We start from the raw sequence: 27430 nt of genomic DNA, 5'->3' as shown, positions 1-27430 counted from the left end.
TAAACATTCACCTGGTAACCAGAATCGCAAACTATCACCAGGTTAACACTTAGTTTTGCTGCGGGTTAATGATAAGTGTTAACCTGGTGATAGTTTTGCTGCGGGTTAATGATATCACCAGGTTAACACTCATTATTAACCCGCAGCAAAACTATCCCCAGGTTAACACTCATCATTAAGCTGCAGTGTACATAATTACAATGTTTTCACAGTGATTTCTAAGTAGCTTACTTACAGTGACTTACCATCTTGCCGTGAGACTGGGAGGCATGAAAGAACACAGCAGAGAAATTAATGAGCAGAGTATCAGGATTAATCAAACCGGAATGATCACCAACTGGGACAAAGAAATTTACTGTACTCATGGTTCCTCTAATTTCACCAGCTTTAAACATTCTGCAAGCTCCTGAATAAAACCAGGTTAGCAGACCCCTTGACGGGACGCTGCCCAGCAAGGTTTGGAGTCACATGCCCCATCCTGGGCAGAGTTTGTAGTTTTCAGCCAGTGCAGGAGGTAAGGAGCCTGACAGAGGGCAGAGTCAGGACTCACTGCAGTGTATCATGTGCTTAAATATCCTCATGGTATTCACTACAAGGTCACACACAGGAAAAACCATCTTTGTATGCCAGAAATTTTTAAAGTTGATTTTAAGATAAATTCAGTTAGATTGGAACTGGAACCAACAAACACAGAGGTAATCCAGAGAGGGGGAGGCGCAGAGTGGAACAGAGGGGGAGAGGCACAGAGCGGAACAGAGAGGGGGGGAGGCACAGAGCGGAACAGAGAGGGGGAGGCGCAGTGTGGAACAGAGGGAGGGAGGTGCAGAGCAGAACACAGAGGGGCGGGGGGAGGCGCAGAGTAGAACAGAGAGGGAGGGAGTCACAGAGCGGAACACGGTGGGGGGTGGGGTGGGGGGAGGCGCAGAGTAGAACAGAGAGTGGAACTCATGTCCATTTGTTTAAGCTTTCAAAGTGAGATCAGTGTGTAGCACAGGGGCAGCAGCTTTTGACCTCACTCACCACAGCCCAAAACTTCCCCCACTCCATCATCACCTCCTCCCCCAAAATTGAATCCCACCCCCCCCCCCCATCAAACACTCACTCACTTTATTCAGGCAGTTTACAGGATCCTCTGGTTTATAAATAGTGACAGAACAGCAAAGTGAAGAAATTATGTTCCAAATCATTGGTCAGGCCACATTTGGAGGTTGGGTTCAGTTCAGGGCACATTATTTTAGGAAGGATGTTAAAACAGCGGGGAGAGTTTAAACGAGATCTACTAGAACGATAGAAGAAATGAGGGATTTTAGATAGAAGGAAAGATGAGAGAGATCGGTCTTATTCTCCTTGGAGCAGTAAGATTAAGAGGGGACCTTAATGAGATGTTCACCATTCTGAACAATTTTAACAAAGTAAAACAGATGTTCTGTTTCCACTGGTTGGTAAGTCAGTAATGGAGCTAGGAGTGAGAGCAGGAGAAATATCTTCACTCAGAGTTGTGGGATTTGGAATGTGCTGCCTGGGAGAGTGATGGAGGCAGATTAGGAGATGTATTTAAAAGCCAGCTGGATATATATTTGAGCGGGATGAATTTGGAGGGTTACGAGGGTAGGGCTCACAATGGGACTGATTTTTGGGACTAGGTACAGAGACAATGGGTCAAATGGCCTCCTTTTGTACTGTAAAAATCTATGAATCTACCCGCCTTCACTCAAAATTAAATCATCCACCCCCCCCCCCAATACAATCCACCCATCGCTGACATCTCCAGCCTATTCACCGTAGAGTCTGAAAGACAGTGACTCCATTGCCCCAGTAAGTTGCTTCTCCTGGAAGCTCCAACACTGAGTTGGGGATTCACACACACCTTCCGTAAATCCTTGTTGTTCATTGGGTCATCAGTTACTTTATGAGCCTGTAGATCAATTGTCTCTTTTAGCTCATAGCTGTAACCTTTCCTCTTACACACAATCACTGCTTTATCGAAGAGAAACAAGTAGCTGAAAGATAAAAAAAGCAACAATCCAGATCATTCCATAAGAAATCTCACTCAAATACCACAAAATACACAACCATGTGAGTTAATTTCTACCTCCACCCCCCCCCCCCCCCCCCCCCCACGCGCCCACACACACACCGACTCTCACTGGGGTACGGCTCCCACACACACTGACTCTCGCTGGGGTACGGCTCCCACACTCACTGACCCTCACTGGGGTAGAGTCCCACACACACTGACTCTCACTGGGGTACAGTCCCACACACACTGACTCTCACTGGGGTACAGTCCCACACACACTGAAGTTTAACCTGGGACACACTCACCGATCCTGTTTTGTTCGGTTAACTATGGAGCAGACTTTTAATTCACCGTCAATCTTCGGCCTCCCATAATTCTCCAGAGATGTGTGCTGTCAAATCAAAGGGGGTGACAAACTTTGATTCGCCAAATACAGTCTACACTCATCCTCCCTCCCCTCACACCCACCCACCCTCCCCTCCCCCACACTCACCCACCCCTCCCTGCATAGACCCTCTGGTCTCCTGCAAACAACTGCGCCTCGGCCATAGACACCCCCACCCCACAGACACCCTAACTGCAGACACTCCCCCTCCCCCTCGTGCTATCACCCCATCCCTGCCCTGATGCTGCATGTACCCCAGCCCAGTGATCTCTCACAGTTACTCAGAGGACTCTTCATCAGAGCCACAGTCATTACCTGAGTGGAAGCTGGGCAATAATCAAACTCTGGCTGCAGTCAGCAGGGGGCCCATGACCAACATGCCCAAAGAGGGTTAGTCTTTGCAATTGTCCAACACCAAAGCAGAGGGGGAAATACAGGACAGTTCGCCGGACAATAAATGGGACAATTCCAAGCGATAGAAGTAGTTAAATTGGAGTAAGAGAAAAAATTCCAGGGTGAATTCTCATCCTTGGCTATCTCAAATTAGAGTTAGCAGCAAACATATCAACTTAGCCCTGTCAAAAGTCAGACTGAGATATTAATAAATAATAATAATAACAATAATGAGATGGCACATTCACTGATCAGGTCTTCACTGTAAAGGATACGAGTAACATCCCAGAAACAGCAATACATCAGTAAGTGGAATTGAAGGAAAAACTCAGGAAAGTCACAAACACTGGGAAGTGGGACTGAGTAAATTGTTGGAAGTGTGACAGACAAGTATCTGGGTCTGATGGACTTCCATTGGAGGGTGTGAAATGAACTGACTACAAGATCACTGATGCAATGGTTATAATTTTCCAAAATTCCCTTGACTCAGGGACAGTCCCATTAGATTGGAAGATAGAGAATGTAACTCCTTTATTCAGAAGGTGAGAAAGGTAGGAAAATACTAGCTGGTTAGTTTAACATGTGTCACAGTGAAAATGTTTGAAACAATTATTATAAAGATCTTATAACAAAGCACTTGGATTAGTTCAAGGTAATCAGGCAGAGCCCCAACATGCATTTATGAAAAGGAAATCATGTTTAACCAACTTACTGGAGTTAAACTGTAGTAATGATATGCAGGGGTCTCAACATTTTACAATTTACAGTGGATGAAGGAATGGCAGACACAGTTACTAAGTTTTCTAATGGGACAAAAACAGGAAGAACTAAGTTCTGAAGATGACGAAGGAGGCTACACCAACACATGGATAAGTTAGGTGAGTGCACAAAAATGTGAGAAATGGAATATAATGTGGAAAATGATAAAACCGTCCATTTTTTCAGAATAATAAACAAACAATGATCTAAATGATGTGGGATTGCAGAGGGATCCAGGTGTCCTCGTTCGTGATTCACAATGTTCGTGTGCAAGTACAACAAGCAATTCAACAAACCAATCAAATGTTATTTGGTTGTAAAGGGAACCGGATAGGAGAAGGAGACTGTGCATCAGTTATACAGGGCACTGGTGCGATCACATCAGGAGTACATCCTTCAGTATGGGTCTCCTTATTTAAGGGAGGGTGAAAATATAAATACACTGGAAGCGGTTCAGAGAAGGCTCACTCAACAAATGCCTGGACACACTGCCTTACGGGAAAGTTTGGACAGCCTGCACTTGCAACAGCCTCGAGGTTAGAAGAGTAAGATTCAAACATAAGATATTGAGGGAGCTTGACACAGTGGACATGGAGAAATTAGTTCTGAAGAACTCTGTTTCTCTGCCTACAGATGCTGCCAGACCTGTTGAGTTTCTCTAACACTGCGGTGAGTTTCAGATTTCCAGTATTCCTGAATTTTGCCTCGATATGGATACTCCTTCCTGTGGGAGAATCTAAAACTAGGAGGTGAGTATTTAAACATACGAGGTCACATTTAAAGACACAGAGATGGAGATATTTTTCTCGCTGAACGTTCTGAACTCTCCTCCTCCAAAGGCATTGAGAACTGCTTGAATATGTTTGAAGGAAGGGGTATGTCAATTCTTGTTAAGCAACGAGGTTATGGGATTGGGGGGCGGGGGGGAGGTATGAATGAAGAATGATCAAGGCAGTCATGATCCTACTGAATGACTGAACAAGCCTGAGGATTGAGTGATCTTGTCCTGCTACTGAACTTTTTTCTTCCAATTTGAGCGAGGGGCTGTGCCCAGAACAACTGCTGATCGATCTCTCACCTCCCCTCCAATAACCCCCATGTCACACACTCTCTGATCAATCACCCATCTTCCCGTGTCACACACTCTCTGATCGATCACCCACCTCCCCGTGTCACTCACACACTCTCTGATCAATCACCCCTCTCCCCGTGTCACTCACACACTCTCTGATCGATCACCCATCTCTCTGCACCCACCAGATTCTCTATTGAACACTGGAATTCCGAGATCTTCTTCAGGGTCTCGTTGTCCCTTTTAACTTCATTGATGTACATCGCCAGATCCTGAAACATAACAACATATGCCATCACTTCAGACACAGTCCCCTCACCACCTCATACATACATATTCAAACCCTGCGCGCACACAAACACACACACACACACAATCACTTTTGACACAAATTCCCTAATGTGTGCACACACACAATCACTTCAGACACCAACCTGAGCAGATCTCACTGGCAAGATATGGAGTTATCCTGAACTGAACCTCTGATATGAAGCTGCTGTCTAGTTTGTGACCAGTGTTTCTTTCCTTGTGTAAAGACTGGGCTGATTCCAGCTCTGGAATGCACCAGTTAATGATTGCAATCAGCTGGCAGTACCAGGCACCAGGCCTAGGTGGCGACCTTGTCCATCACTGACCAAAGCTGATGGATCGAATACGTGATCCTGTCTGTGTGTCCCGAAGCACCAGTCTCCCAAATACAGCACCTTAACCACAAGCTTGTTGTGATTCTTTGAAATGCAGCACTGAAACCTCACTTGCTACTTCACCACATCGGCAGCACACAGAATCGCCTCCTGGTTTTCATACAGAATGCTGGACAATAACAGCTACCCGCCCAGCCAGGGAGCTAAGGCCAATATCTGCATTGCCCAGTAAATGGGGTGTGTGTGCGTGCGAGCGCAGGGACAACTGCAAGTGCAAGGTGTGAGAGTTGGCAGTGAGGAGTGTGAGAGTGGGTTGAGTTGACTGTGCATGTTTGGATTGACCACAGAAAAGAAATCTTAAGTATATGTTTACAGACACACAGACACACAGACACCCCCCAAAAGGCAGAGATGAAAGGGCAATTACAGGTTTGACAACAGGTTCAGACAAAAACAGCCATGGGTAACAAGTGGAAACCGTGAAGTGAATCTGAGATTTTCAGGCTTGGATGGAAAGGTCAGTGTCTCTTTAAATGTAGAATAACAACGTGAGAATCTGGTTTCTCACACACATTCTGCACCCTCAGGGCTGACCTGCATCGCCTCTAACGCTTCCTTCAGTTGCTGCTTCTCCGGACGCTCACTCGAGTGGCTCAGCAGTTCCTAGGAGAGACACAACATCAACTTGAGATGACCATCTCTGTCTCTCAGCTGTTTGACCCCAGTCTCAATGACATCACAGGTTCGAGTGGGTGGGGCACAGACCACCATGTTGGTCAGCACAAATTCTTCCCAGTTACACACGAGGGGTCAGTGTGTCCAGACTGAGTGAACCTATGACCTGTGACCCAGTGTGTGAGAGGTCAGTGGCACCAGCTGACACGTACCTTCAGTAAGAGGTGATACTTGAGTACTCGCTGCATGGGCACCACCAGCAGATCCTGCAGCTTGAACTTGCCATCCTGAACTTTCAGGGTGCACTCCTGCACAAAGGAAACAGAGCGATGATTCCCTGGAGCACAATTAAAAACACACAGAATAGAGCCCCACTGATTCTCTCTCTCTCTCTCACTCTCTGTGCGTCCAGTGAAGCTGTGGGAGGAGGAATTGCAGGGTCACAGCCAAATCTAGCATTTCCCAGACTGGGTACGAGAGGGACGGCATCAGGGCTGGACAGGGAGGGGAAGGGGAACTATCAGAGGGGGGAGGGGGTAGGGATGTGTATAGACGGCTGGCGGAGACAGATAGAGACCACCGCGGGGGAGAGATGGAAGAGCAAACTTAGGAATTATTTCCATTGCCCTCCATCATCTCTCAGCAGCCCCTCCCCCCCCCCACCAAGTTACAGCCTATGGTTTTATTTACCTCAATTTTACTTCGGATTTCTTCTCGGGAAGACAGGAGTTGATCTAATGTCTTTTGGGAATTTTCCATCTGACTGCAATATTTGCCGTAAATCAACAACCTACAACAGAAATACAGATTTGATCAGGGGTGGGGTAACAAGGGACATGGAGGGGTTTATGAGGGGCAGTGTCCTCTTGTCTCTCACACTCAGCCCTCCCATGGATGGAGCAGTCTGTCAGGTCCAGTGACAGAGTAGTTCCTGGTGCCTGAGAGCACACACCCAATTGTAGTAACTTAATGTGAGAGAACACTGGGCAATTTCCAGTTTATTAACATGAACCACTCATATGACCATAACACCATCAAGAGGAGATACAGTTACCCATTCCAAATGTATTGATTTTATTTGTGAAAAGGGGGTTGGATTAGATATCTGAATGGGTGGTGCTGAATGGGATAGGGACTAGTTTATCCCCACGGAGAGGGTCTGTGAGGGAGTTTCTGAATCAGGGAAGGATAGGATGAGAATGCTGCTGACAAAGCCAGTATGCATTACCCATAAGGGTCCACCACATTGCTGTGGGTCTGAAGTCACATGCAGGCCAGACCAGGTAGGGATGGCAGCTTCCTCCCCAGATGGCTTTTCCAACAATCAGTAACATTTCATGATCATCATTAAGACTTTTAATTCCAGATTTTTACTGTGTTCAAATTTCACCATCTGCTATGGCAGGATTCAAACTCCAAAACATTATCTAGGTCTCTGAATTAACAGCCAGCCATAATTATACTAGGCTATGGCTTCTCAAAATTGTATTTCAAAAACCACCACTCCACTCCTCTCTGAAGACCACTCTTAAGTTTAACCTTCTCCTTTTCATGCTTTCTGCTATTATTTCAGATTTCCAACATTGAGCTTCCTCTCTGAGAGCCACAGCTTGTATTGTACATTGCAGAACGCTCTCCCAGACCTGGTCCCGTTCTGTGCCACAGGAGATGAACGGGTGGAGGACCTAACCAGACCTGGACCTCTCTGCGACTGGTCAATGCAATTTGGCTCCTGCACTGTCTCAGACCACATATCCGAATCACAAACCAAGCCTGCACAAACAATACCTGTTCTGTCCCTGAGCTGAATCCTCCACCATTACCTTCCAAACTTGAACGGTGACCCTTAAACCAAAGACAAATTTTGAATGAGGGATATTTGCAAAAGATAACATGTTTTGTAATCGTACGGTTTTCCCCATCCGCAGTCTCCACCCCTCGAGCCCAGGATTGCCTGAAGGACGTTTACAGTTCACAAAGAAATACCACCATCACCTGATCTGCAATCAGCAGGTTCTCACATCACACACAGATATATAACCCCACCTTCCTGACCATTATTTCAACAGCTCACAACAGAAAACAATTCAGCTGTTTCTCACCACAACAGGAAACATGCTGAGCACTGGTCAGGGTTCAACACTGACCCACAGGGCACAGGTCAGGGTTCAACACTGACCCACACGGCACCAGTCAGTGATCGATACTGACCCACACGGCACCGGTCAGCAATTCAGCACTGACCCACGGGGCACCGGTCAGCGATTCAGCACTGACCCACGGGGCACCGGTCAGCAATTCAGCACTGACCCACGGGGCACCGGTCAGCGATTCAGCACTGACCCACGGGGCACCGGTCAATGACTAGCACTGACCCACGGGGCACCGGTCAGCGATCAGCACTGACCCATGGGCCAACGGTCAGCGATCGATACTGACCCACGGGGCACCGGTCTGCAACCAACACTGACCCATGTGGCATAGGTCAGCGATTCAGCACTGACCACGGGCCAACGGTCAGCAATCAGCACTGACCCACGGGGCACCGGTCAGCGATCAGCACTGACCCACATGGCACCGGTCAGCGATTCAGCACTGACCCACGGGGCACAGGTCAGTGATCAGCACTGACTCACGGGGCACCGGTCAGTGATCAGCACTGACCCACGGGGCACCGGTCAGCGATTCAGCACTGACCCACGGGGCACCGGTCAGCGATTCAGCACTGACCCACGGGGCACCGGTCAGCGATTCAGCACTGACCCACGGGGCACCGGTCAATGACTAGCACTGACCCACGGGGCACCGGTCAGCGATTCACCACTGACCCACGGGGCACCGGTCAGCAATTCAGCACTGACCCACGGGGCACCGGTCAGCGATCAGCACTGACCCACGGGGCACCGGTCAGCGATCAGCACTGACCCATGGGCCAACGGTCAGCGATCGATACTGACCCACGGGGCACCGGTCTGCAACCAGCACTGACCCATGTGGCATAGGTCAGCGATTCAACACTGACCACAGGCCAACGGTCAGCGATCAGCACTGACTCACGGGGCACCGGTCAGTGATCAGCACTGACCCACGGGGCACCGGTCAGCGATTCAGCACTGACCCACGGGGCACCGGTCAGTGATCAGCACTGATCCACGGGGCACCGGTCAGCGATCAGCACTGACCCACGGGGCACCGGTCAGCGATCAGCACTGATCCACTGGGCACCGGTCAGTGATCAGCACTGACCCACGGGGCACCAGTCTCTGATCAGCACTGATCCACATGGCAACAGTCAGCGATCGATACTGACCCACAGTGATTGATTCTGACCCACGTGGCATAGGACAGCGATTCAGCACTGACCCACGTGGCACCATTCAACGATTGATACTGACCCACAGGGCACCGGTCAGTGATCGATACTGACCCACGGGTCACAGGTCAGCGATCGATACTGACCCATGGGGCACCAGTCAGCGATTCAGCACTGACCCACCGGTCACAGGTCAGCGATCGATACTGACCCATGGGGCACCAGTCAGCGATCAGCACTGACCCACCGGTCACAGGTCAGCGATCGATACTGACCCACGGGGCACCGGTCAGTGATTGAGCACTGATTCGTTGGATATTCCTGAGTTCAGATTCTTTCCAATGACCGCCCCGAAGAATCCAGAGATTACAGTGAAGCAATAAACAGCACGGTCAGGATAGTTTATGGGGGAAAGTGAATTTCTCACTGAACCTGCTGTTAAATCTTGGAGTTCAAAACAAGTGGGCATATTTGAAGGTGAGAGGAGAAGATTTCAAAAGAACACAAAGGGTCCCTTTTTTGTTGACACACAGAGTGGCTCATGTGTGAAATGAAATGCCAGAGGAAGTGGTGGATGTGGGTACAGTAACAACATTTAAAAGACATTTGGTTAAGTTCATGGATAAAAAAGGTTCAGAGGCACAGGGGCCAAACGCAGGCAAGTGGGACTAGGTTAGTTTGGGAACATGGTCAGCATGGATTGTTAGGTCACCACGTCTCTGTGGTGTATGACTGTTTGATCTGCTCCATAATGACTGCAATCACTGCATGGGACGAACCTGTGAGATCCTTCCATCACAACACATTAAACATTGCACGTCAACTACAGGATTTCCCCTCACACTCTCCAGAATGCCAAGCTTGGTTAACTCAAATTGCAGAACATCAAAACAATAGTGTCACACTTTTGGACTGGGAGAGGGATACTTGCACTGACTCTAATTTGGAGGCACTAATACAGACAGCAAGAGAGAGAGAGAGAGGGAGAATGAGAGAGCGAGAGATGTGGAAGAAAGAGGCGATGAAAGTTGGAGACAGAAGCAAGCGGAGAAAAAGGAAGTGAGAAAGATGAGAGAGAGAGAGACAGACAGACAGACAGACAGACAAAGGCAAAATAATGCCTGACTCTGAGTGTTCTCACCGTTCTTTGAAATCAAGGAAGACTTTGTAAAGTGTGTTCCCTCCTGAAATTGCTGCCAGGTCAATGGCTCTCAGTAAACTATAATGCACCCGGATTAATTCCTGCAACAGAGACACAATGATTGTGTTAGGAGAACAATTCCTCGTGGTGTTCAGCAAAGCCTCGCTCCAGCTCAGCTCACCGAACAAGAAACAAGGAGCAGCAGTAGGCCCTTCAGCCCATTGAGTCTGCTCCATCATTCAATCTGATCGTGGCTGATCATCCAAATCAGTCTCCTGTTCCTGCTTTCTCCCCATTCCCTTTCATCCCTTTGGCCCAGGAAACATACCTAACTCCTTTTAAAGTATTGTTTTAGCCTCAACCACTTTCTATGGCAGAGGATTCCTGAGCGTCCCCACTGAGGATTCCTGAGCGTCCCCACTGAGGATTCCTGAGCGTCCCCACTGAGGATTCCTGAGCGTCCCCACTGAGGATTCCTGAGGGTCCCCACTGAGGATTCCTGAGCGTCCCCACTGAGGATTCCTGAGGGTCCCCACTGAGGATTCCTGAGGGTCCCCACTGAGGATTCCTGAGCGTCCCCACTGAGGATTCCTGAGGGTCCCCACTGAGGATTCCTGAGGGTCCCCACTGAGGATTCCTGAGGGTCCCCACTGAGGATTCCTGAGGGTCCCCACTGAGGATTCCTGAGGGTCCCCACTGAGGATTCCTGAGGGTCCCCACTGAGGATTCCTGAGGGTCCCCACTGAGGATTCCTGAGGGTCCCCACTGAGGATTCCTGAGCGTCCCCACTGAGGATTCCTGAGGGTCCCCACTGAGGATTCCTGAGGGTCCCCACTGAGGATTCCTGAGGGTCCCCACTGAGGATTCCTGAGCGTCCCCACTGAGGATTCCTGAGCGTCCCCACTGAGGATTCCTGAGCGTCCCCACTGAGGATTCCTGAGCGTCCCCACTGAGGATTCCTGAGCGTCCCCACTGAGGATTCCTGAGGGTCCCCACTGAGGATTCCTGAGCGTCCCCACTGAGGATTCCTGAGGGTCCCCACTGAGGATTCCTGAGGGTCCCCACTGAGGATTCCTGAGGGTCCCCACTGAGGATTCCTGAGGGTGAAGACATTTCTCCTCATCTCAGTCTGAAATGGCCGACCTGGTTCTGGATTCCCTGGTTGTCAGGAACATCCTTGCTGCATTTCAGTTGTCTAGTGCTGCTACAATTTTATATATTTCTGTAAGATTCCCCTTTATTCCCCAGCGAACACAGTCCTAACCGATTCAGTCTCTCTTCCTATGTCAGTCCTGGTACCCCAGGGGTCAGTGTTGTGAAGTTTTATTGCACTCCCTGCATCATCAGACCATCCTTCCTCACATAAGGGGAATCTAAAGACTAGACTATTGATTTTTATTCATTCACAGGCTGTGCACTTTGATGGCTAGGATCCCTAACTGTTCTTGAGAAGGTGCTGTGAAGTCATCTTCTCCAAGTCAAAATAAGCATCTTGTTGGGTCAGGTCAGAGGGCAGTTAGGAGTGTAGACCTAACTACATGTAGACTAGGGATGTTCCACAACAACGTGGTTGCTTCACAAAGGTCAAATACTTCGTTTCATTGGAGAGAGTGATCGCTGGTTATACAGCCCAGAGGCACATGGAAGCTGCAACCCCCTCAACTACCATAGCCAAGGGGAGGGTTCAACCCTCACTGTCAGTGCCATACAACACCCTGCTCTCACCAACTCATGGAATAAACTCACACCAATTATTGAATAAATGGAATTTTAATTTTCCCAGCTACTGTGGTGGTATTTGAAGTACATCTCTGCATTGCTCCCCCAGTAATATTAACACGGTGGGTCAGTGGTTAGCACTGCTGCCACACAGCGCCAGGGACCCAGGTTCGATTCCAGCCTCGGGTGACTGTCTGTGTGGAGTTTGCACGTTCTCCCCGTGTCTGTGTGGGTTTCCTCTGGGTGCTCCGGTTTCCTCCCACAGTACAAAAATGTAAAGGTCAGGTTAAATGGCCGTGGTAAATTGCCCATAGTGTTAGGTGCATTAGTCAGGGGTAAATATAGGGTAGGGGAATGGGTCTGGGCATGTTACTCTTCGGAGGGTCAGTGTGGACTTGTTGGGCCAAAGGGCTTGTTTCCATACTGTAGGGAATCTAATCTAATAACTACCATTTCCATACCCACTGGTTTTGTGACTGATTTAAAACAGGAGAAAGTCAGACTTGAAGAAATAAAACAGGAATCGTGTACCTCAAGGTTGATGAACACAGCCTCCATTTCTTGGGGAGTGAGGACAGCCTTTAATGGGATCATGTAATTCTGCAATAGGCACACAAACAAAGTGACTCACACAACAAGAGGCAAGGGGAAAGAATTTACACTAACCCAATCTCCCAGACAACAGGCCGTTAGCCCCTGAACAAACACTGCAAACTCTCTCCTTCCAAATCCACAAAAACCAACACCAATAACACCCACATCAGCTTCACCAAGACCAGCACCGACTGTGTCAACAGCAACAGGCACGCCACATTATGAGCAGGCAGCTTCTGGATTCAAGCCAGAGACCGTAACCCAGGCTGAAAACCCCACTGTAGCGCTGAGGGAGTGCTGCACTGTCGGAGGGTCAGTGCTGAGGGAGTGCCGCACTGTCGGAGGGTCAGTGCTGAGGGAGTGCCGCACTGTCGGAGGGTCAGTGCTGAGGGAGTGCCGCACTGTCGGAGGGTCAGTGCTGAGGGAGTGCCGCACTGTTGGAGGGTCAGCGCTGAGGGAGCGCCGCACTGTCGGAGGGTCAGCGCTGAGGGAGCGCCGCACTGTCAGAGCAGTAGGATTATTGTTTCATTGTCTAGGGGTTTATAAATGAATTGGTGGCTGACACTTACTTTCTCAATGTCTTCAAGGGTTTTGTAATACTTGGCCTCAGTCTCTTGGATCTCGAGAAGGCAGCAGTTCCTCTTATCGTCCTCAGTCATCCCCAACTTCTGTTAAATAAAAACAACAACAAATTACTGGCAGTGAGAACAAGCAAACACAAAGGAGGAGAGGGTCAAGGAAACTGTGGGCAAGGATTGGGGGGGGGGGTAGGTGTGAGGTGAGCGGGGGGGGGTGAGGTGACGGGGGGAGTGAGGACAAGGGGGGTGCAAGGACACGGGGAGGGGGCGAGGACACGGGTGGGGGGGGGGGGGGGGGGGGGGGTGGGGGCGAGGATACCGAGGGGGGAATCAAGGAGACGGGGGGGGGGGGGGGGGAGGAAACAGGGTATGTGAGGAGACGGGGGGGGGGGGGGGGGGGGCAAAGAGACGGGGGTGGGAAGCTGACGGTGGGTGGGGGGGTTACAAGGACATGGGTGGGACAAGGACTCGGGGGAGTCGAGGAGATGGGGGGAGTGAGGAGACGGGGGGGGTAACGAGGACCCGGGTGGGGGGGGGGGGGGGGGGGAGCACACGAGGAGACGGGGGAGTGAGGAGATGGGGGAGGTAAGGAGACGCGGGGGGGTGGGGGCGAGGACACGGGGGGCGGGTGGGTGAGAAGCCGGGGGAGGGTGTGGAGACGGGGGGGGGGCGAGGACTCAGGGAGGGGCAAGGAGACGGGGGAGTGAGGAGACGGGGGGTGAGGAGTATGTATGGAGGGGCTGCGTGATGAGGGGGGTTAGGAGTGGATGGAGGTGGTAAGGGAGAGGGGGGGGGGGTGTGTGGAGATAGGGAGTGTCCGTGGAAAGACGACCAATTGGTGGGGGTAGGTGAGGAGGTGGTGAGGAAGTGAGGGGCAGATGGCACCAGGCTGGAGGAGACAGCCCTGAGTGATGTCGCTGACCAATGTACCCAGACTTATTTCCAATTCAATGCAACATTTCTGTAATGAAGCAAACTCTAAATTTCAATGTAATGTTTTAAGAAATGAGGATCCATGGGGAGTATGGAACGAGCAGGGGATTGGTCAGGGGAGACCGATTGTGTGTCTTACCTGCATGTACCTGACCTGCAGCATCGAAAAATCAAAGAGGTTTCAGTAAAATCGAAGCAGAAACACAGTTCATCCCAGAGCCTCCCTATCTCAAAGCAAATAGACACAGAGCCGTGCAATCCTTTGTCCCGGAAATTACACACTTTCACCACCGTTTAAATCTTTCTCAAACGCCAAGCAAGACCAGAAAACCGAACTTTACTTCACAGAGGACAGGAGGAGATGGAGGGCAGGAGAGATGGCAGAAGGTGCAGAGATCCAATAAGAGTGCCAGGGTACAGTGACCACTGCCTCCACCCCTGCGACCCCCAGGGGCTCCAGGTAAATACTCTGGGCTATGAATATGAGACACTAGCTGCTCTGGGTGACCGGGTAACTGTGTGGGCAGTGCAGCAGTCTCTATGTTTACCATGGGTTGGCGAACTTCCACCTTGATGATGTCCTCGTAAATATCATCACCATCGCTCTCACATGGGACACAGTCATAGATATCATCTCCAACATCATGTTCACTAGGAGAAAAAAAAACACATCCAAAACATGAAGACCAAAATCACCAGAGACTGGAGGAAATGTCCAAGATCACGGCACGGGGATGGATCAGAGAGCACGGGAAAAAAAGGGGGGGGAAAATCAGAGATCATGGTGGGGGACTCTGGGATCACAGAGGGGTCATGGGAGTGGAGGTGGTCCAAGAAACACAGGGAGGTGCACGAAAGGAGGCACCATGCTGTTTGATGTGAGCACCCAATGCAATACACAAGGAGTCTGGGATAATGTGAGGTGAAAGGGATTTCAGAGACAGGCCCTGCACCATCGGAGAGTCAGCGCTGAGGGAGTGCCACACTGTCGGAGAGTCAGCGCTGAGGGAGTGCCGCACTGTCGGAGGGTCAGCGCTGAGGGAGCGCCACACTGTCGGAGAGTCAGCGCTGAGGGAGTGCCACACTGTCGGAGAGTCAGCGCTGAGGGAGCGCCACACTGTCGGAGAGTCAGCGCTGAGGGAGTGCCGCACTGTCGGAGAGTCAGCGCTGAGGGAGCGCCACACTGTCGGAGGGTCAGCGCTGAGGGAGTACCGCACTGTCGGAGGGTCAGCTCTGAGGGAGTGCCGCACTGTCGGAGAGTCAGCGCTGAGGGAGCGCCACACTGTCGGAGGGTCAGCGCTGAGGGAGTACCGCACTGTCGGAGGGTCAGCGCTGAGGGAGTACCGCACTGTCGGAGGGTCAGCGCTGAGGGAGTACCGCACTGTCGGAGGGTCAGCGCTGAGGGAGTACCGCACTGTCGGAGGGTCAGCGCTGAGGGAGTGCCGCACTGTCGGAGGGTCAGCTCTGAGGGAGTGCCGCACTGTCGGAGGGTCAGCTCTGAGGGAGTGCCACACTGTCGGAGGGTCAGCGCTGAGGGAGCGCCACACTGTCGGAGGGTCAGCTCTGAGGGAGTGCCACACTGTCGGAGGGTCAGCGCTGAGGGAGCGCCACACTGTCGGAGGGTCAGCTCTGAGGGAGTGCCGCACTGTCGGAGAGTCAGCGCTGAGGGAGCGCCACACTGTCAGAGGGTCAGCGCTGAGGGAGTACCGCACTGTCGGAGGGTCAGCGCTGAGGGAGTACCGCACTGTCGGAGGGTCAGCGCTGAGGGAGTACCGCACTGTCGGAGGGTCAGCGCTGAGGGAGTACCGCACTGTCGGAGGGTCAGCGCTGAGGGAGTGCCGCACTGTCGGAGGGTCAGCTCTGAGGGAGTGCCGCACTGTCGGAGGGTCAGCTCTGAGGGAGTGCCACACTGTCGGAGAGTCAGCGCTGAGGGAGCGCCACACTGTCGGAGGGTCAGTGCTGAGGGAGTACCGCACTGTCGGAGGGTCAGCGCTGAGGGAGTACCGCACTGTCGGAGGGTCAGCGCTGAGGGAGTACCGCACTGTCGGAGGGTCAGCGCTGAGGGAGTACCGCACTGTCGGAGGGTCAGCGCTGAGGGAGTACCGCACTGTCGGAGGGTCAGCGCTGAGGGAGCGCCACACTGTCGGAGGGTCAGTGCTGAGGGAGTACCGCACTGTCGGAGGGTCAGCGCTGAGGGAGTGCTGCACTGTCAGAGGGTCAGTGGTGAATACGTCTATATCTATGGATTATGAAAAACTGGAACATTGAACCGCTTGGACATTTTTGGGTTGAGGAGACTTTATCTTGTGATTTCTTGGAAACAGTCAAAACATCAAAGAGAATCATGATTGGCTGTTTACTATCATCTTTACATTATTTAATGTCAACCATGAAACGATCATTGTCGAAAAAACCAGTCAGGTACACTAATATCCTTTAGGAAAGGAAAGTGTTGTCTTAGCTGGTCTAGCCTACATGTGACAACGCAGTTGATGCTAAACCACCCTCTGGGCAATTAGGTACAGGCAATAAATTGGGTACAGCTCCCACACACACTGACTCTCACTGGGGTACAGCTCCCACACACACTGACTCTCACTGGGGTACAGCTCCCACACACACTGACTCTCACTGGGGTACAGCTCCCACACACACCGACTCTCACTGGGGAACAGAGTAGCTGTTTGATAACTGGTCCCTTGGCAAATTTAGGAACTGTGGGTCTACAGTGAGTCGATGCCATTGACCAGTCTGGTAAAGCTGAGTGCTTATCTTCAGAGTATTTCAATAACTCAGACCCTTTACACCGGTGTGAGATTTAACCTGACAGCTTGATCCTTCCAGTCCCTGCCCTCATGTGCTCCTCCTTTCCTGTTGTACACTGATCATCTGAAAGGATATCTTGGGTAAAGGATAACATTCATACTGAGACTCACTCTGCAAGTTCCTCCAGGCTGCGATAAACATCATCGTCCACTGCAGTCTCCTCTGAAGGAAAGGGCCTGAGAAACATGGACAAATCAACACCGTTACAAACTCAAACATCAATCTAACACATCCTTCCATGAAAATGTTTCAGATTAATCAGCCTGGCTTAGAAAACCTTCAAACAGAAAAACACAAGAGCATCGTGTGGCTTCTCATACATACAAGACAAGCTGCACACAGTGTTTGCACAGACTATGTATACACTCTGTACACACAGCCCAAAAAAGGACCTTGAAGTGCAGGTAACGTTTGGTATGCTTTCCTTTATTAGTCAGAGTATTGAGTACAGGAGTTGGGAGGTTATGTTGCAGCTGTACAGGACATTGGTTAGGCCACTGTTGGAATATGGCATGCAATTCTGGTCTCCTTCCTATTGGAAAAATGTTGTGAAACTTGAAAGGGTTCAGAAAAGATTTACAAGGATGTTGCCAGGGTTGGAGGATCTGAGCTACAGGGAGAGGTTGAACAGGCTGGGGCTGTTTTCCCTGGAGCATCGGAAGCTGAGGGAGGACCTTTTAGAGGTTTATAAAATCATGAGGGGCATGGATACTATAAATAGGCAAAGTCTTTTCCTTGGGGTGGGGGAGTCCAGAACTAGAAGGCATAGGTTTAGGGTGAGAGGGGAAAGATATAAAAGAGATCTAAGGGGCAACTTTTTCACACAGATGGTGGTACGTGTATGGAATGAGCAACCAGACGATGTGGTGGAGGCTGGTACAATTGCAACATTTGAGAGGCATTTGAATGGGTATATGAATAGGAAGAGTTTGAGGGATATGGGCCAAGTGCCGGCAAATGGGACTACATTAGATTGGGATGTCTGGTCGGCGTGGATGAGCTGGACTGAAGGGTCTGTTTCCATGCTGTACACCTTGATGACTGTTTTGACTCTAAATGAAGATGATGAATAGGTGAGGTGAGGCTCCTAAGCCAGACAATCAGCAGCAGGAAAAGGTGACAGCAGCAGAGTCTTGAGGATTGTTAATGAATGTGGTTTTGAAGTTATGATCATACCAGATTCTTGAATGGTGGAGCAGAGTCTGAATGTTCCAATCCTGCTCCTAGAATATGGAAACGAGCACTACCATCATCAGCTGTAAAAGCACCAAACCTACATCAAGGAATTCCCAGCCAAGCAATGTTAGAGAGCGGTCATCAGCAATATTCAACACACTGACCCACTGACAGTGCGGCACTCCCTCAGCACTGACCCTCCGATAGTGCGGCACTCCCTCAGCACTGACCCTGTGACAGCGCGGCACTCCCTCAGCACTGACCCTGTGACAGCGCGGCACTCCCTCAGCACTGACCCTGTGACAGCGCGGCACTCCCTCAGCACTGACCCTGTGACAGCGCGGCATTCTCTCAGCACTGACCCTCCGACAGTGCCCACTCCCTCAGCACTGACCCTGTGACAGTGCGGCACTCCCTCAGTACCAACCCTCCGACAGTGCGGCACTCCCTCAGCACCGACCCTCCGACAGTGCGGCACTCCCTCAGCACTGACCCTGTGACAGCGCGGCACTCCCTCAGCACTGACCCTGTGACAGCGCGGCGCTCCCTCAGCACTGACCCTGTGACAGCGCGGCGCTCCCTCAGCACTGACCCTGTGACAGCGCGGCACTCCCTCAGCACTGACCCTGTGACAGCGCGGCACTCCCTCAGCACTGACCCTGTGACAGCGCGGCACTCCCTCAGCACTGACCCTGTGACAGCGCGGCACTCCCTCAGCACCGACCCTCCGATAGTGCGGCACTCCCTCAGCACCGACCCTCCGACAGTGCGGCACTCCCTCAGCACTGACCCTGTGACAGTGCCCACTCCCTCAGCACTGACCCTGTGACAGTGCCCACTCCCTCAGCACTGACCCTGTGACAGTGCCCACTCCCTCAGCACTGACCCTGTGACAGTGCCCACTCCCTCAGCACTGACCCTTTGACAATCTAAGTCCTGTATAGCACTTTGTTACTCTAACTAAGGTTTGATTTCCCTCCTTCTTACTCGCTGGTAACAGTGGAACAGTATTGCCAGATTCTACAACACAGTGTGCCCTGAACAATGTAAATTTCTGCAAAGCCTGTCCCTTTCTTCCTATCTTAGAGAATATGACAGCTGATAGACTCTAATTTTGGATTGAGAGTATGGTCATGTTATCGACAAGTTCAGTCAATGTAACAGACTCACACTGATCGTTCCTAGCAACAGGAGCTGACCCTCACCCTGGGCATTACTGTTACAAAGTGCTGGACCGCTGAGAGACCGATCCCCCTCAGCGCTAGACCGAGGGACCAAACGCCCTCAGCGGTAGACCAAGGGACCAATCTCCCTCAGTGCTAGACCGAGGGACTGATCCCCCTCAGCCCTAGACCGAGGGACCAATCTCCCTCAATGCCTTAACTTACAGCAAGGGGCAGCATGGTGACTCAGGTGGCTAGCATTGCTGCCTCACAGCACCAGGGACCTGGGTTCCATTCCCGCCTCGGGTGACTGTCTGTGTGGAGTTTGCACATTCTCCCCGTGTCTGCGTGGGTTTCCTCCAGGTTCTCCAGTTTCCTCCCTCAGTCCAAAGATGTGCGGGTCAGGTGAATTGGCCATGCTAAATTTCCCACAGTGTTAGGTGTATTAGTCGGAGTGAAATGGGTCTGGGTGGGTTACTCTTCGGAGGGTCAGTGTGGACTTGATGGGCCGAAGAGCCTGTTTCCACACTGTAGGGAATCGAATCTAATCTGAATGTATTGATCAAACTGTCACTCTGCAATCTTTCCATTTTCTGTCCTCAAACAAAAGATAACTAAATTAGAAGTATCCAACACGCCTTTGTTAAAGATGTGTCTTTGTGACTAATCAAGTTGAATATTTTGACAAAGTTAATAACAAGTGGGTGTCTTTGACTGTTGTCTGCTTGGATTTCCAGAAGACATTGGATATCATTTTACACGAGGAGTGACTTTGGTAAATGTGAGAAAACAAAGAGTTGGAAGGGTGGGGCATCAAGGATTAACCGGAGATAGAGACTGGGGAGTTGGAAACGTTTTCTGGTTGTACAATGTCCCTCTAGATATGAATTGTGCAGCAAATCTATCAACGACTCCAATGAAGGAATAAATACTCCTATACCCAGCCTTGCTGATAAAACCAGGTTGTAAGGTATCTAAAAATACTTGCAGTCCCACACACTCAGATCTGTTATGTTGCTGCGTCAGTAGAGGTAGAGAGTTATACATCATCTGCACCTCTCACTGCAGTGATTGGAATGAGGGCCAGGTGGATTACATTGAGTGTAAGATCCTTGAGTTGTTAACCCAACCCATTCAGGGAGCCCTGGCTGACAGAGGTAAACATAGAGTCAGAAGGTCTCCTCACTCTATGGACTGGCTCTGAGCTGGCTGGTCAGAGGCCATAGGTGAAAGTGAGGACTGCAGATGCTGGAGATCAGAGTCGAGAGTGCGGTGCTGGAAAAGTACAGCAGGTCAGGCAGCATCCGAGCAGCAGGAGAGTCGATATTTCGGGCCGGAGCCCTTCATCAGGTCAGAGCCCATGTACTGCATACATATAAATAAAGGGTTTCTCTGTGGAGTGATTTCACTCTCATTATCAGAATAATCACCTCACTCACACTGGCACAGGCAGTATAGGCAAACCTCCTGGAGGCTGATATTTACAACTGTTATTGATTGAAAATACAGCAAGCAGAAATAGTGCTTTAAATATTCAGATAATTCATGCAAAGGGAATGGAATGCATTGTCGTGGTTACCTGATGCCTTTGCCCTGGACAGCAGCATGATGGGAGATTCTGGAGATAGCAGAGATAACCTACAGAGAGAAACCAGAGGGGTTAAAGTGAGAGCCACGTTATAGAACCCCCAGAATCCTCTCCAACAGCTGAATGTGACGGGGAGTTGGGGAGTGTCTCCAATCTCAGCCAGACCCCTGATTCCTTTTCACAGCCAGACCAGATTTCCCATTGATTGAGGGATGGGGGGGGTCGTCCCATCCACAGCCCAGCATCATCCTGGTCACAACTTGTCAGACTCACGTGTACTGGGTACAATAAACAAAGGTGTCATTTGATGAGAACGTGTGTGTGGGGAGCTGGAATCACCTCAACTGTAAGACTCTGGGCTCTCCTGTCTGTCATTCCCTCTCTACAGTTTCCTGTGTTCACCATCCCTCTGTCCCTCTATGGCCTAACCCTGACCCTATTATCCTAACCTTACCCTAACCCTGACCCTGAGCCTATAACCCTAACCTTAACCCTGACCCTGACCCTGACCCTGACCCTGACCCTCTCCTCCTCCCCTCATGTTCCCCCCGAAGCCTATATTCCTGATTAGGCCCAAGGGATAGTGCCTGCCTGCCTGCTCTTTGAATGATCATCTGCTTTGTCAGGGAGCTGGGATAAAGTTCACACTGCTTTGTAATTCTTACAAATAACAACACATAACACTGCACATAACAACATTCTGCATTCTTATAGTGTCAGTAACATCTACCTTCCCAGGAAGTTTTGAAATATTGTTTTGTGTAAGGACACCAAAAGAGATACATGGAACAGGAGACAAAAAGCTTGCTTAGAGGTAGGTTTGCAGGAGCCATATTTTATTAAAATGCAGAAAGACTACAAAACATTGCATTAATTTGGGACAGTTGTATGTAAATCGCAAAAAAATCTAGCATTCAAATTCAGTGGGTAATAAGGAAGACAAATAGAATACTGTCGTTTATTTCAAAGAGAATGAAGTATAAAAATAGGGAATTCCTGTGAAAACTATAAAAAGCATTAGTCAGGCAACAGCTAGGGGTTGTCGGGAAAAGGTTTGATGAGCTGATCCCAGGTATGGAGGGACAGTGTTATGAGGAAAGGTACAGTTTATGGGGTTGTACTCACTGTTTAGTAGAATTAGAGGTGACCTTATTGAAACATATAAAGATTCTTCAGGAGCTTGACAGGGTACATGTTGAAGGTGTCTCAGACCACAGGACAGAATCTCTAGAGTAAGTAGTTGCCCATTTAAAACAGATGAGGAAGAATTTCTTCTCTCAGAGTGTAGTGACTCTGTCTAGCACCAACAGTGGGCTGTGAATGCTGTGTTACCAAGGTTCAGTTAGATAGATCTTCAATCAGTAAAGGAAGCAAGGATTATGGGGACATTGCAGGGAAATGGTAAGAAGGGAAATAACCACATTGAGGAACTTCGACTTGAAGGTGCTGCTGGGCAGAATGGACAGCGTCTCACTCCCTCTCCAGGTCTAAATGGTGAAACCCAGATAGAAGGCCGGATAATTTCAACAAGATGCTATGAAGATAGAGATACCGGTTGGCGGGTGAGGAGAAGCTGAGAGATATAAGGACAAACAGAGTCACATCACTCAGAATCACCACAGAAAGACACAGCTGGACAGAAATCACAAGAACAGTTGCAGGTTTAGACTCTGCTGTGAAGGATCAGCAAAAAAACAGCCCAATATCATACAGTAAAATAGCAGCAAATGGAGAGAGTAAAGGGAAGAGATTAGTCAGGGACAGACTGTAATGGTTTGGTCATCTGTTAGAGAGAGGGGAATGGAGAAAGGAAATACTGGGAGGGGAGTGACAGAGATAGAACAGAAAGGAGGAAGACAGGGGAGAAGAAAAACCTGGGGGAGTTGGGTGAGAGAAAGATGCAGCAGAATTGGAAGAGGAGTATGAGGATGACAGAAGGAGGGTGATAACCAGCAGTGGGATTAACGGGAGAATGGAGGAGAGGGAGAGAGAGAGAGCGAGCGACAGCGAGAGAGAGAGCGACGAGGGCGAGAGAGCGAGCGAGAGGCAGAGAGAGAGGCAGACAGACAGACAATGGAGGAAATGTGGGAGACTGACATGGGGCAAATGGCCAGACAATGATATTCACCAGGTTTCCTGGTGTGGTGCTAGTGTGTGTGTGTGTGTGTGTGTGTGTGTGTGTGTGTGTGTGTGTGTGTGTGTGTGTGTGTGTGTGTGTGTGTGTGTGTGTGGGGGGGGGGGGGGGGGGGGGGGGGTGGGGGGGGGGGGGAGGGGGGGGTGAGAGGGGTGCTGAATGGGATGCTGCTGGGCAATGGTGAGTTGGGGGGACGGGGGGGGGGGGAGAAGGGTGGGCACAGCATGAAGGGGCAGGGAGCGGGAGTGAAGATATCCAGTTAAGATAAAACTGGCAGTTTCTGAGAGATGGAAAGTTGTCCCGATTAGATTACTTAGTGTAGAAACAGGCCCTTTGGCCCATAAGTCCACACCGACCCTCCGAAGAGCAACCCACCCAGACCCATTCCCCTACATTTACCCCTTCACCTGACACTACAGGCAACTGTGGGCTGCTGGTAGCAGAGAGCCCAATTATTGCCCCATTTCATGCCCAAAAACACCAACCCTGGCATTCACACATCATGTGCCCTGGAGCACAATTCAGACACTTCATGCAGTGTCAGTAAAAAGGTGAAGCTGCGATTGGCAGGATCAGAGTGCAGTGTCGTCAGGACTCAGCCAGCAGAAACTGTGACAGGAGTAACAGTGTAATCTGGAAGGCAGTGTCTGGACTCAGGCTTAAACTGAATTAGCAGCTGACAAAAGGATTATTACTCCACTGTCTGGCTGCAGCAGCTGAAATAATCACCTTGCACAGCAGCCTGATCTCCCCACTCCTCTCCTCACGTGAATGAGATGGAGAAAAGGTCACACTGGCTTCTCCTGTTTGAATTCCAGCCACTGTCTCCTCAATGTCGGGTCTCAGCAAAAACCACACAAACCAGTGAGAAACCAGTCTTCATTCCATTTCAATGACAATCAGAAAGCTGTGCCACACACTCAATCAATTCATCAGTTTGGGTTCCACCACGGTCAATTGGATCCAGACCACATCACAGTTTTGGTCCTGACAGACAAAAGAACCAAATCCCACATCAGAGACAACCATGACTGTACTTCACAAAGACTGACATCAAGGAATCCAAGCAAAACTGGAATCCTGTGAAGGGTGTAGCTTCTGTGGATCGAGTCATACACTTGGTGAAACAGGATGGTTTTGGTTGTTGGAGGTCAGTTATCTCAGCTCCAGGACATTGCTGCAGGAGTTTCTCAGGGTAGTGTCCTCGGCCCAACCATCTTTAGCTACTTCACCAATGACCTTCCCTCCATCATAAGGTCAGAAATGCGGATATTTGCTGATAACTGCTGAATATTCAATACCAGTAATAATTTCTAAGATACTGAAGAAGTCCATATTCAGGCTTGGACCCCCCACCCTTCAATCAATGGGGAATCTGGTCTGGCTGTCACAACGCATCAGAACCATCTCAAACCAGAGTCTGACCATCATCGCTTTTCAGTGTTACTATCACTGAATCTCTCACTATCAACATCCTGGAGAATACTATTGTCCAAAAACTGAGCTGGATTCATCCCATAAACACAGTGGTAACAAGATCAGGTCAGAGGCTAGGAATACAGCAGGGAGTCACTCATCTCCTGACTCCCCAAGTCTTGTCCATCACCTACCAGGCACAATCAGGTGCATGATGCAAGACACCATCACCACAAAGGAGCCACTCCTCCAATAAAGACACTCAATAGCAGCAGTGTGTACTATCAACAAGATGCACGACAGAAATTCATCACAGATCCGTAGGCAGCACCTTCCAAACCCACAATCACTTTCATCAGCAGATACAGGGGAATACCAAGATCCCCTCCAAGCCACTCGCCATCTAGACCTGGAAATATATCTCCGTTCCTTCACCGTCACTGAGTCACGATCCTAGAATTCCTTCCTGAGGGCATAGTGGGTGAACACACAATTCAAAGAATGCAGTAGATCAGGCACTGGAAATTCATGGTTCAGATTACACTTCACAATCCTGAGAATATAGGCTGATACACACAGGGTCAGTGCTGAGGGAGTGCCACACTGTCAGAGGGTCAGTGCTGAGGGAGTGCCACACTGTCGGAGGGTCAGTGCTGAGGGAGTGGGCACTGTCGGAGGGTCAGTGCTGAGGGGAGTGCCGCATTGTCGGAGGGTCAGTGCTGAGGGAGTGGGCACTGTCGGAGGGTCAGCGCTGAGAGAGTGCCACACTGTCGGAGGGTCAGCGCTGAGGGAGTGGGCACTGTCGATGGGTCAGCGCTGAGGGAGGGGGAGTTGTCGGAGGGTCAGTGCTGAGGGAGTGGGCGCTGTCAGAAGGTCAGCACTGAGGGAGTGGGCACTGTCGGAGGGTCAGCGCTTAGGGAAGTGGGCGCTGTCGGAGAGTCAGCGCTGAGGGAGCACTGCGCTGTCGGAGGGTCAGCGCTGAGGGAGTGCCGCACTTTTGTAGTTATCATCCTTCCAATGAAGCGGTGTCTGCTCTCTACAGTGAGGTGTAAGAACCTAATTAAGGCTGAACTCCGAGCTTGGGGGTGTTTTCTCCCTGGTGTCCTATTGTGATAATTATCTTATTTTAAATTCATTTTTTGGACCTGGTGTCGCTGGCTGGGCCCGGCCTTTTATTGTCTGCCTCTCGTTGCTTGAGAAGGTGGAAGAGAGCTGCCTTCTTGAATCGCTGCAGTCTACCAGCTGTGGGTTGACCCACAATGCCCTTAGGAAGGAATTCCAGGATTTCGACCCAGTGACACTGAAGGAACAGCAATTTCAAACTCAGGCTGGTGAGTGGCTTGGAGGGGAACTTGCAGGGGGTGGCGTTCCCCTGTATCTTCTGCCCCTTGCCCTTCCAGATGGAAGTGTCCATGGGTTTGGAAGGTGCTGTGTGAGGATCTTCGGTGAATTTCTGCAGTGTGTCTTGTTGATAGCACACACTGCTGCGAGTGAGCATCAGTGGCAGAGGGAGCGGATGTTTGTGGATGTGGTGCCAATCAAGAGGGCTGCTTTGTCTTGGACGGTAAAAACAATGACTGCAGATGCTGAAAACCAAATACTGGATTAGTGGTGCTGGAAGAGCACAGCAGTTCAGGCAGCATCCAACGAGCAGCGAAATCGACGTTTCGGGCAAAAGCCCTTCATCAGGAATCCGTGGCAGAGGGAGCGGATGTTTGTGGATGTGGTGCCAATCAAGAGGGCTGCTTTGTCTTGGATGGTGTCAAGCTTCAAGAGTGTTGTTAGAGCTGCACCCACCCAGGCAAGTGGGGAGTATTCTGTCACACTCCTGACTTGTGCCTTGGAGATAGTGGACAGAGTTTGGGGAGTCAGCAGGTCAGTTACTAACTGCAGTATTCCCAGCCTCTGACCTGCTCTTGTAGCCGCTGTGTTTATGTGATGAGTCTGGTGGAGTTTCTGGTCAATGTTAACCCCCAGGACATCGACAGTGGGGAATTCAGTGATGGTAACACCACTGAATGTCACGGGATGGTGGTAAGATTGCCTCTTATTGGTGATGATCATAACCTGGCATGTGCAGGGCACGGAAGTTACTTGACATTTGTCAGGCCAAACCTGGACATTGTCCAAATGCAACAAGATCTGGACACAGACTGCTTCAGTATCTCAGTCATTGTGCAGTTATCAGTCAACATCTCCACTTCTAACCTTATGATGGTGGGTAAGTCATTGATGAAGCAGCTGAAGATGGTTGGGCCTAGGACACTACCCTGAGCAACTCCCACAGAGATGTCCTGGAGCTGAGATGACTGACCTCCAATAACCACAATATCTTTGTATCTGCTGGGTATGACTAACCACCAGAGAGTTTGCCTCAGCTTCCCACTGACTCCAGTTTTGCTCGGGCTCCTTGATGCTATTGTCTGTCAAATGCAGCCTTGATGTCAAAGGCTATCCCTCTCCCTTCCCCTCTGGTATTCAGCTCTTTTGTCCATGTTTGACCCAAGGCTGGAATGAGGTCGGGAACTGAATGGCCCTGGGGGGAATCCAAACTGGGTGTGACTAAGCAGATGCTGCTTGATCGCACCTTCTATCATGTTACTAATGATGGAGCAGTAACTGGCTGGATTGCATTTGTCCTGCTTTTTCTGTAGAGGACATACCTGGACAATTTCCCACATTGGCAGGGAGATGCCACCTTCATAGCAATGAAGGAGGTGACCATCTTATTATCACCAAGTGTGTCTCAGGAGCCTTCCCACCCCCATTGCTTCTCTTCTCAAGTCTCCCGTCAGTTGATCATGAAGTCAAATGCTCACATTACAGAAGAGGCATTACTGTAGAAAAGACCCAACAGTTTCTCTGTACATGGAGATCTGTATTTATACAGAATGAGGCAAC

General features: G+C 50.3%; 1 protein-coding gene across 7 annotated transcripts in view; it reads right to left on the bottom strand.

Annotated features, from left to right (window-relative positions):
- The window catches only part of vav2 (vav 2 guanine nucleotide exchange factor), a 190432-nt gene that overhangs the window by 66696 nt on the left and 96306 nt on the right, over positions 1 to 27430 (bottom strand). For 5 of the 7 annotated variants that reach the window (XR_011956135.1, XM_072566125.1, XM_072566126.1 and 2 more), the window contains 13 exons: positions 20971 to 21029; positions 17163 to 17228; positions 14775 to 14877; positions 13285 to 13383; positions 12653 to 12721; positions 10403 to 10503; positions 6639 to 6738; positions 6161 to 6256; positions 5868 to 5936; positions 4815 to 4901; positions 2326 to 2411; positions 1868 to 2000; positions 246 to 260 (listed from right to left, as the gene is read on the bottom strand). Coding sequence is in view for 6 of the 7 variants with exons in the window: in XM_072566125.1 (XP_072422226.1) it covers positions 246 to 260; positions 1868 to 2000; positions 2326 to 2411; positions 4815 to 4901; positions 5868 to 5936; positions 6161 to 6256; positions 6639 to 6738; positions 10403 to 10503; positions 12653 to 12721; positions 13285 to 13383; positions 14775 to 14877; positions 17163 to 17228; positions 20971 to 21029 (1083 nt within the window). In the remaining variant the exon portion in view is untranslated. The remainder of the gene's footprint in view (positions 1 to 245; positions 261 to 1867; positions 2001 to 2325; positions 2412 to 4814; positions 4902 to 5867; positions 5937 to 6160; positions 6257 to 6638; positions 6739 to 10402; positions 10504 to 12652; positions 12722 to 13284; positions 13384 to 14774; positions 14878 to 17162; positions 17229 to 20970; positions 21030 to 27430) is intronic. The other 2 variants (XM_072566124.1, XM_072566127.1) reach the window with 1 other exon arrangement.

The sequence above is a fragment of the Chiloscyllium punctatum genome, chromosome 49 (assembly GCF_047496795.1).
Source record: "Chiloscyllium punctatum isolate Juve2018m chromosome 49, sChiPun1.3, whole genome shotgun sequence".
In the NCBI taxonomy this organism is placed as follows: Eukaryota; Metazoa; Chordata; class Chondrichthyes; order Orectolobiformes; family Hemiscylliidae; genus Chiloscyllium; species Chiloscyllium punctatum.
This window is presented reverse-complemented; position numbering and strand designations above follow the sequence as displayed.